Here is a 10982-nt window from a genome sequence, read left to right on the forward strand (position 1 = left end):
TTTTGTGCAAGCAAGAGTTTGTAGTTATTTTCAGGCATCATGAATTTGTGAGTGTCAAAATTGTGTGCTCCCTAGACACTAGATTGCAATGAACAAGCTTGTTGAAAAATCTGTTCCTTTTCAAAGCAAACCAGCACTTGTCGTTAAGGTAATGGGCACATATTAAAAAGAGGTTTGAAACATTCGTAGGTTCTATTTTTAGAAAATGTTGAATTAAACTAATTTAAGTTGTGCTGAAACACTAGCATCCTACCTGCATCGGTCAAGAATGCTACTTTCTCTTGAGCTGGCAGTGGTGCACATTGCTTGTTATTTTTCTGCTGACTGTAAAAATCACTTGAGATTCCAATACTGCTTGCTTACATCATATCTGGCTTGTCACTTTTCTGCTTATTCTGAAAATTACCTGGGATTTTAATACTGCTTGTTTATACCATTCTTCTGCCTGCTTCCACATGTGTCAGCTCTGCTCCACTACATTGAAGGCAATATTCTCATTTTAGGTTTTAATTGAAAAAGACTGGGTTTCCTTTGGCCACAAATTTAACCACAGGTAAGGCCATGCAAAGGTTTTTCTCTCTATATGTATTTTATGTTGTCATTATCCACTGCCATTCCATTACTTGTTGTCATTCAAAGCATATCAACAAAACGCCCTGAGCATATCACCACATTTTCTCCCAGTATATAATTTAGCTACCTGGAAAAATTGAAGTGAAATATTTTCACATTTTTTTTCATATATTTCTTATATATGCACTCAAAGATTGCTGTTGGGAATACTGAGTGCTAGCCTTGCAGTTGCTATGTGCAATGAGAGATGTATGCGAGAGAAAAATATGTGGCTTGTAAAATGCCTTTGAAACCCAGCAAATCTTTCAGCAATGCCAAGACTTCCCATTTCAGGAAAGCGTCCATCTTCCAGTATTAATAGTATTAATAGATAACTCATAGACATGCCTATAACTAAGATATACTTTTCCTATTATGCTTTTTTCTCTGATGAAAATAGTAGCATTTGCTCAGAAATGTCCAAATATATGACTTTTGGATTTCCTTTATCTGACAAGTTATCTTGGGCATCTCTAACATAATACTGATTGATATGAGTATAAATTTATCTTGCAGTTAGAAACAAAACAAATTTTCAGGAAATCTGTGCAATGCTACAACACCTGTGAAATTCCAGCAGGAGAAGTAGAGGTTTCAATTTTAGATGTTGATGGATTTTCACAGCATTGGCATATATGTGTCGTGTTTTTGTATATACACACAGACACGCATTATATATGTACTAGACAAACAGAATAATTAAAAATACTCCTTCCTATTAGAAGGACTTATGAAATACTGTTTTACTTCTGTGTTTTATATTTCAGGTTTCTGTTCTTCAAGGTCCCCTACAGCAAGGTGTTCCAACAGTTTTACAGATAGAAAGTTTCCTGTTCACTTGATAGATACAGTAGCACATAAATAATTTCCCACTTTCTAAAAAGGTCACTAAGAGAGGGCAGCCTTAAACTATTTCCTGCCAAAGTTATTCATTTCATCTCCTGCTCTGTTTTCTGGGTCTGGCAGTGGTCTACCATTCAGAGGCTGTCCAGGACAGCTAGCTGAAGTTGCTGCAGTTATTCTTAGGATGATTTCTCTTACTGTGGCACAACTGTCTAGTAGTAAGGCTGAAACATAGCTATGCAGCAGCCAGCTGTAACTAGCTGCGAGGTAACAACATACCTGTAAGATCTTTTGTTCCTATTTGATAAGTTCTGCTTTCCTTCTACTTCATGAGTCTTGCATCATTTTTGTAAGTAAAAATATACTTGAGATTTTAGAAATTAATAGCTACAATATACATGTATGCTGAAAATGAGAGTTTTGTTTTCACTAGCCTTAATTCAGTTTTCCTAGAGGATTTCGGGTTATAATTGAATGTTTCTTGTCTTGCTTTAGATATGGCAATTTAGATGGAGATCCAAAGGAGATATCCCCTGTTATTGACCAGTTCATTGAGTGTGTCTGGCAGCTAATGGAACAGTTTCCTTGTGCCTTTGAGTTCAATGAGAGATTCCTGATCCACATACAACACCACATCTATTCCTGCCAGTTTGGTAATTTCCTGTGTAACAGCCAGAAGGAGAGACGAGAGCTGAAGTAAGAAGGCCTTTTCTTTAGTCCTTTATTTCTGTCGAGGTCTGTGGATATTACTGTATGGAAGCTGTGCAGGGTTTCATACAGCTCAAGGTGCAGCGTATTATTCTTGGTTGTCATCTTCTAGTGACACATTAATACCAAAAGAGTTGATCCTCTGCAGTGGGACTCTGCTGTGACTATAATCCATAGTGTGCATAACAGGGATTAGTGAGAGAACTGATGAGAGAGCATTAGGTCTTTAGCCACTGCATTAACAATATACAAGGCAACTATCCATACAGCTTTGAAGAAATCAGAAGATGATTTTAACCATAGTTAAGTTCTCAGTTTAAGAGTCACTGTTCTTCTGTGTTCTAATCTGTATATGGATACTACATGCTTCCTGGCCAACACTCAACTCCACCATCATATGGCATAAGTTGTGTCCGTAACCCAACCTTTGTGATCCACATAAAAAGCATTGAAGCTTAAAAAGAAGCAGAAAGTCTCTTTGCCTGACGGAATCATGATCCTCCCTTGTAAAGCATCATTTTGTGAAGATTATTTTTGTAAAGATTATTTTGTGTAGCAACTGTCAGTGCCAGGTGACATGATTACAAGTCCTAACATGGCTAAATTTAACTCAGGATAGAGATAACAAATGACTACTCAGCTTCTGCAGCCAGTTAGCATTCATACAGATATCAGGGTTACCAAGTGTGTATGACCAGCATGAGTTATAAATGACTCCCTCCAGTTTCACCAAGGCCTCCCTATCCTTGTAACTTACATCTAATTCTGCTAAGGAAGTATAAAGCTAACTACAAACAGAGCACTGGAATGCCTTAACAGAGCTTTATCAATACCTGAAGCATGCTAGACACGTTTATATACTTGACTATATTTTTTCAGAATCCAAGAAAGAACATATTCACTGTGGGCTCACTTGTGGAAAAATCGTGCAGATTACCTGAATCCTTTGTACAGACCAGATCACAGTCAAACCTGGGGGACCCTGCACCCACAGATGGCTCCCTGCAACTTCTTGTACAAGTAGGTAATATTCTCTGCCTTTGAGAATTGTCAAGGAACAGACTCCTTGCATATTTACTGCATTCCACTCTGTTGGTTTCTTCAGCACTTTCTTTTTTTAATTTTAAGAGAGGAATATCCCAATAAGTTATCTCCAATAATTACTCCACCTAACACACCCTGTGACTACAGTCACTAAAGCATCTCAGTATTTAGAAGGAACTGGGGAGATCACATGAAGTCTGGTTATGAGAATTAGAGCTCAAGGGACTCTCAAGCTGCTCGCTATTTATAGGGTAAGATGATTGGCTCATAGTCGTAGCATTTAGCAGGACAGCATTATCAGCCCTAAGCTAGGCTTTGGGCATAACAGCCAAGCCAAAAGGAGAAGGCGTGGAGGGGGGGGGGGGGGGCAGCATACAGTCACAGATGTGTTAGTACAGAACATAATGCCTTTGTATTTATGATTCCATTAGAAAATGTATGGAGACTGAATTCAGGTTCAGATGCAATGTGTCTCTTCCTTGCATGCTCATAGTCAGCCAACACCTCTGCAGCATTCCACAGCAGAGTATTAGTCTGAAAAGAAGCTTAAGATTAGAGCTATATTGATAGTTGTGTGTCCTATTTTTGTGGTTACTCACATCTTCGACTGAGAAGCAGCTATTTCAGTTCTGTTGTCATCAATGTTTTCTAAATTTGAATTTGTTTAAACTTCTTCCATTTGCAATCATTTTTGCAATCATAATTTGATACAGTTTAATTGCTAAACCAAGCATTCGGACAAAAACAAAAGGCAGACTTTCTCCATGTTGTCATTATACTTAAATATCAAGTAAAACCTGTTGTGTATACTACTAAGATTTTTTCAAAATTTAATAATGCCCACTAAGTTTTGCAGTGCTGGTATTGACATCCTGACTCAAGTAATAAATAGTTCAATTAATCTTAATGTAAAGAGAACTTGATTAGAAATACACAAAAAATGTGACTTAAGCAAAACCAATTAGCTTGTTTTCTAATAGTAAGTAAAATCATTTGCCAAAATAAATACCCTAGGTGACAGGAACTGTATTTTTTTCATGTCTGCTGTCCCAGGTCATAGCCATTTTAAAAGAGTTTAAAAATAGTCATTAATCTTATTTTTTGGTACAGTGAGATTTATAAAATACTGATACTCCACTGGATGAGTAATCCAGTTGATCTTAATTGAATTATTTGGTTGCGTGAGGATTTCCAAACATGAGCTATCAGATGATAAACTTAGGGGAGAATCTGACTTAAATAATGTCACTCAATAGCTTCTTGACTGCTACATCCAAGGGCAGCTCTTCAGTTACTTAACCTGTCTGGTGAACTACTTACACTTGCAAAGTCAGGTTCTGGCCATGTGCTCTGGTGCTATAGCAAGCTACAGACTGGAGTTTGAGTTCTTTTCTCCCATGGATGAAAAACAGTTCAATGCTCCAAAGTGCACACAATGTAAATAGAAGAAAGTACTGTAGCAAAAGTTTGCATTACTCTTGGAGGATACTTGTTCCTCCGATAGGCTGTGCCGTTGCTTATCCATAATGACATGAATTGCTGAAAGCCTGAATCAGTGAGCCACTCAAAGCTGTGTGACCTAAGTCATTCACCTTTCTCTCTGTTGTGTATAAGAAGTGGTTCAAGCTCTGTCCACTGATTTGCATCTTCAGCACAGACCTAATGTAAATGAACCATAAACCTTACCAAATAAATATTTAATGAATGTATGCAACATGTGTACACACTCCAGTGACAGCTGGGAAAAAAGGCTGAAAAAAATGTCTTCTGAGGCCATCTCACAAAATTACTGATCTACCCATCAATTTCAGGTTCTGGAGTGGTATGTACAACCGCTTTGAAAAGGGGCTGCATCCTCGACAGTCAGTCATTGATTATCTGATGGCAGTGAAGGAGGAGACTCAGCAGCTGGAAGAAGAACTGGCAGTCTTAGGAGAGGTAATAAGCACTTATTAAAATCTGGGACATTCAGAGCTAATGGCAAACAAAACCCAATTCCACAGGTGGAAGAGTCTCCTACGTGCCTTATCCATTTCTGCCATGAGGATGTTCAGCTACTGTCCACGTCCTCACATAAATTGCTAGGAATGCTTTGCTTTTGGCATCCATAAGACACAAAGGTGGACTTCTATCTTTAAGGAATAAAAAAATCATGTGTTGGTGTACAAATACTATTCCTGAAATAAATTTCAGGACAATGATATTCAACAACTATCATTCAGTAACTCAGTTCCGCATACTTCACAAATAGGTTTATAGGGTGTCACTTGGGTTGGGCTCTTAACTTAGTTTCTTTTTCTTTGTTTTTCAAAAGGTAAAGACACTTAAAAGGGAAACTGAGTCCTAAATATAATGTGTGCATATAATATATACTCTCTCCTTTATTTCAGAGATTGGCAAATCTTCAAAAATTGCAATTAAATGGTAATAAAGTCAAGAGTAAGCAGCAAGACCGAAGCAAGGAGTTGGTGCTTTCTGCTTCCAACAACAGCTTAGCTAACACTCCCCAAGAGTACAGCAATGATCTGAAATCATTCCCATCCCGGAGCCCTTCACAAGGGGATGAAGAAGATTCAGCCTTGATTTTGACACAGGACAACCTGAAAAGCTCTGATCCTGACCTCTCAGCTAACAGTGACCAAGAATCTGGTGTGGAGGACTTAAGCTGTAGGTCCCCAAGTGCGGGTGGCTGTTTGCCTAGTGAAGACAGTGGCAAGGATTCAGATGAAGCTGTATGCCTGGCAGTCTGAAATGTCTTCACAGCAGCAAGGATCAAGATGCAGCTGAGTCCTTCATGGTCTGGAGCGACAACTTTTAATCAGATGAAGAATGGGAATTGTCTGTGGCCTGAAGAAATAATCCAAAGAAAGGGAACTGTGCAATTATGTAAGTAAAGATTTAGCAGAACAAGCCATTATTAAAGACATAATGCTAATCTCTGATGTTACGAATATTTATTTAAGCCGATGATGAATATTTATTTAAGCCGATGTGGTGTTTCTTTTCACTTTATCAATGGTGCACATAATTGTTCCTTACCCTGTACATTTCCATAATTATTTATTGTACAAATTAATAGTTATTCTCCAGAAACACAAAATTCCGAAGTACTTTATGTATGGACAAAGCTGCAGGTTCATTAGCACTAGGCTTACGAGTAGTCAAAACTTATTTTTGTAGAGTTTTTTTGCCTTTGGACATACCTTATATTCCTTTCTTTTCCCATGAGCAGTGTTTTTGTTTTTTTTTTTTTAACTCCAGCAACTATTTTCCATTTTCTCCTACTACAGTCCTTTAAGGCAATGTAAACCCAGCAAATGAACATGCTTGCTGAAGGGGACAAATGCATATTGAGCCCAAAGAAAGATTCTTTACTAAGCTGCAGCTGCTGCATGTGACTGCATCCCATTTGTACTTGATTCTCAACCAGTGTTGAAAGTTCAGGAGTTTCTGTGAGCAAAACTTCAATCAAAGTAACAATACTTATAACAGCGTTTATGGGAAAGAGTATCTTTAAAATGAATGATGCTAGGCCGCAAAATTCTAAACATAATAAAAATCCTGTCTATTTTGACTCCTAATCATCAGTGCTATTTCAGTGGGAGTAAAACACACATACTGGACAACTGATAAGGAGTCCAAACTCACTCATAAAAGTAATTTATGAAAGCATTGCTCTAAATTCAGAATTAAAATTTATTGCCATACAATAATTCCTATGAAGAATATTTCTTCCAAATTTTGTTTAAAATACGAAACCAAGGTGTTTTTATCTGCACACAATTTTTCTCTTTTTAGCATTTGCCAACCTCAAAAGAGCATAGTAGTGCTAATTTAAGAAAATGACTAATTCAAAGAATTATTTTTTTCTTTTCTAATACTAAAAATGGAGTGGAACAACACAATGGAAAATATAATCTCAAGTTTGGCTTAATAATTTTCAACAGTAGGTACAATAGTTTTCATAATCATAGATATGGAAGTAAACCACTAAGGATGTTTTGAAACACACTGAAAGGCCTCCACATCAAGCTGTAGTGCTTCCAAGTTCTTTTTTTTTTTTTTCCCCTCCTTAATAGGAAGGAATTAAAAATTCTTGTGTCTGCTCTTACTGGCTTGGAGGCACTGATGTGGTACTGAGCTCCAGTAAAGCAAAGCATGGTAGTAATGTAAGTTTACTTTGATTGCACTTTGTACTTCTCCTTGAAGTACAGATTTACAGGCTGAACTATATAAAATACCTCAATTTAGAAGCTTTAGGTTTTATTAATCCAGTTGCTTTTGTGGGATCTCTTTTCATTTTGTTCTAAGAACTTCTTATTAAAAATGGGTAGCTAAACTTCAGTATTATTAATATCCTAAGGAAGTTACTGTCTTTGACAAATAATTCAATTCTTAACAGCAAGATTTATCTTACTGCTGTGCTGGGAAGGCCAAGCCTCAGTTTGATAAATCACTGTCACTCAATTAAAAATAGGGCTATGATAAATTACATGCTGCTGAAAATCTACAGCCTTCTGGTTTTTAATCTCCATGGCTTTTTATTAAACGAATATCCTGATTTTAATTGTACTTTTAAAAATGTTTCATATTTTGAACGTAGCCTGTCAAATTTACGGTATTAAAAGAAGTTTTGAATGGGTTTTCTCAAAGTAAAGACACATGCTGTGAAGTCAGCATTGAAAACAAAATACGTACAACTATTCTTCCTAAAAATGAGTTTGAGAGTAGGTGATATTATTTCACATCTTTAAAATGCAGAATTGTATATCATGGTATTGTACTGTATTAGACATGCCTAGAAACAAATGCAGAACAGGAATATATGCAAACTCAAAGTACTATCTTCATGTTGCTTATGCAATTCCTTGTAACTAGCTTTACATCTGAAATATTGACATGCTAACATTTTAAATGAAGTTTCTGCTTAGCAGTCTGCTGTGATGTGTCTTTGAATCCTTGGAATTTTGCATTACTTACTACTGTTTTCATTGCAATGTTATGTATTTGTGACATTATTAGTGCTGAGAAATAATTCCAAATAAATACGTAGGTCATGGACAGATGGTTACATTACTTCATAATCCTGGATGAAATTAAGGTGGCTTTTTATTTTTCACCCTTGAATCAAGTTGTTTAAGCCGCTATCAATTGACTTGAGTTTATTACATGGGAATCTGTTACATCCCTTTAATTTTTCTAGGGAATGCAGAATACAAAGGATGTGAAAACCACGCTATGAACAACTTTATTTTTTGGAGCCTTGCAGGGATCTTCCCTCTGTTGCAAATTCTTCCAAATTTGGCGTAAGCCCTCTGTAATTTGTAATAGGACACACATGAGCATAACAAACAGCTGGGAAGAAGGGATTAGAAGAGCATTACAGGTTTCTGCAGTGTAATTTTAGCCTCATTTCATGGTGTTCTTTAGTAGGAAAATATGTATCTAAAGGACACTGAAGTTAACAGGATCAAACAGTGAATCAAATAATCACATAAGATCTCTGGCTGAAGAACAGAATGAGAAAGTATTGACCAGCTGCTTTACACACAACATCAACAAAGGTAGTAAATTGGTAACTGATTCTGAGAAGTTGATAAATAAGATGAAAAAAGTTGGAGGGAACAGCCTAGAGGGAAGGATCTTACCAAAAGCTCTTCATAAAATTAAGTGGGGGGTGAACTACACTCTTGGAAGTTACAGTAAGTTTACTTAGCATAGAAAATGCTATTGCTGTTTTAATTATTGTATTATCTGTATTGCCAAATAAAGAGGTGGCCTTTGCCTAGAAGATAAGGATTTCAACAGGAGTATGGCAAACCTGTATTGAGAAATGCCAGAAACATTGTCAGAGAACTGGGAGATAGAAAAGAATATTAAAATAAGCATTTAACTTATACTATTTATACTGGTACCAATAAGGCACCAGAAGCCAGCAAAATAATTTAGTGGTTTTCTAATATGAAGCTTTCTGTAGAAGAATCTAAACTACACTTTATTGGTTCACTAGAACCAGTGACTGAACTGAAGCAAGGACTTGTTTTTAAGTTTATGGGTTGCAGAAGTATTCTGAACAATGCACTGTTCTCAGCAACTGAAAAGTTCAGTTCTTTTCTTACTGTGTTACGGTACTCACTTATTACTGGTCACAGTCTTTCTTTGTAGCTTATTACTATATTTGATCTCTAGGGCTATCTGACCAAGCCAAAACATGTAAAAAAGCTTGAACTAGAGCTGCAATATGGGTTTTCAAAACCCTTTTTAATGAAGAAGGCTCCAGGAATTACTGCAGTTCAAAGAGTTAAACAAAAAAAGCTCAAAACACTGCATACAAAGAATGGAAGTTTGTCTTTCTGAGTAGTTTCTGCACCACCGATTTCCAGCCCAACATCTGAAATGCACAACTCTATCCATAATTTAAGACAATTACCAAATTTGTCAAAAATCCCAAAGCCTTTATTTGTAAGTTTAACACAGAACAGTATTTATTATTCAGAGTAATGTACACAATAAGGCTGTAATATCTGACTTTAACTGTGTTGCCTATGTTTTATTTCAGCTTTCTCTCTCTTAAGAGACCATTCCTAGTCTTCAGTGGGACTAATAAGAGCTCAGTCAGAAACAAGACTAAAAGATTTTTAACTTCTGCATTCGATCAAGGTCCAAAGTGGCAAAGCTGCAGCAGTATGTACAGAGCAAAAAAGACAGTTAAAGATTAGATATTACTTAGAACTAATTTATATAGCCTTTTGCTTGTAGCGTTGGTTAGCATAGCTGTACGTATCTGACAGTCCCTGTCTTTCAGAAGGGTTTAGCATGTAAAATAAGCTGTGAAATCTAGGAAAGCTTTCTTCTATAATCCCCAACAGAATGTACCATTAACAGCAGTTATATGCAGTTTCCCCCTAAAAGGAAACCTAATTGATTTCAGACATATTTTAAAATTTCTCTGGTCTGCAATACCACTGAGTTACAATTGCTATATGGAGCAATCAGTTCTGGATTTAAGTAGTCTCTTGCCAAGAGGACTGAAATCAACTACAGAAAAATAAAAACAGGAAAACATTTTGCAGTGAGATCAGATACCCTAAGAGGCACAACCAGGCTCAATTAGCAGTTACAAAACAGAATGGGCCGTCGCTCCCATCCTAAACTACTGCAACACCAAAAACACCGAAGTCACCTCCTTACTTTCACATTTCTTATTTATTTCACTCTTCCATTTGGCAAAACACCTCACTATGGAGGTGACACAGGGGAAGGTCTTCAGAAACCAGTCACTGTATGTAACCTATTAATCCAGACTGCTGACCACATTTTGAAAGATTGTAGGATATGCATCTAACAGCAGCTTCGATCCTCTTACGCTTCATAGGGAATTGCTTAAAGCTCAATTTACAAATACACCTCACATTTCTGCAAAATAAGGTAAGGAATGTGCTTCACTATGAACTATCAGCATGCTACATGCCAGTTACCTCTGACAGACTAATAATCGGTGTTTTATTATGTGTTCTGGTGACATTAAGAAGGCTAGCTTTAAGGAAGTGTTTGCATTGGCACAACTAGTATTGAACTAAAAGAACAACAAAAGAAAATAAAAAGCAACAACACTTACAAAGACAGCAGCAGACTGGCATATCCTGTAAGAGCCAGAAGCAGGCTGGTCATTCCTATTTATTTTACAGGATATCTGTAATTGACTAAGTACACCACTGATGGATTCAGGGTGTTCTGAGCTTTTTTTCCTAAAAGATGAATTTTTAAATGCTTAA

The 10982-nt window shown here is 36.7% G+C and overlaps 1 protein-coding gene across 1 annotated transcript; it reads left to right on the top strand.

Annotated features, from left to right (window-relative positions):
* The first annotated feature begins 88 nt into the window (after nt 1-88).
* LOC100551000 (myotubularin-related protein 7-like) lies at nt 89-6423 on the top strand. The gene is made up of 6 exons (XM_010710140.3): nt 89-148; nt 504-553; nt 1951-2151; nt 3043-3183; nt 5019-5145; nt 5598-6423. Exons 1-6 carry the CDS (start codon nt 89-91, stop codon nt 5955-5957), a joined length of 939 nt encoding a protein of 312 aa, XP_010708442.1. The 3' UTR covers nt 5958-6423.
* Nucleotides 6424-10982: the final 4559 nt, after the last annotated feature.

This window comes from Meleagris gallopavo, chromosome 4 (assembly GCF_000146605.3).
Source record: "Meleagris gallopavo isolate NT-WF06-2002-E0010 breed Aviagen turkey brand Nicholas breeding stock chromosome 4, Turkey_5.1, whole genome shotgun sequence".
Lineage (NCBI taxonomy): Eukaryota > Metazoa > Chordata > Aves > Galliformes > Phasianidae > Meleagris > Meleagris gallopavo.

Coding starts and splice junctions, on each gene's coding strand:
- LOC100551000 (XM_010710140.3), top strand. CDS start 89: ATGAACAAGCTTGTTGAAAAATCTGTTCCTTTTCAAAGCAAACCAGCA. Junction 3,184..5,018: donor CCCTGCAACTTCTTGTACAA/GTAGGTAATATT, acceptor CATCAATTTCAG/GTTCTGGAGTGGTATGTACA. Junction 5,146..5,597: donor AACTGGCAGTCTTAGGAGAG/GTAATAAGCACT, acceptor CCTTTATTTCAG/AGATTGGCAAATCTTCAAAA.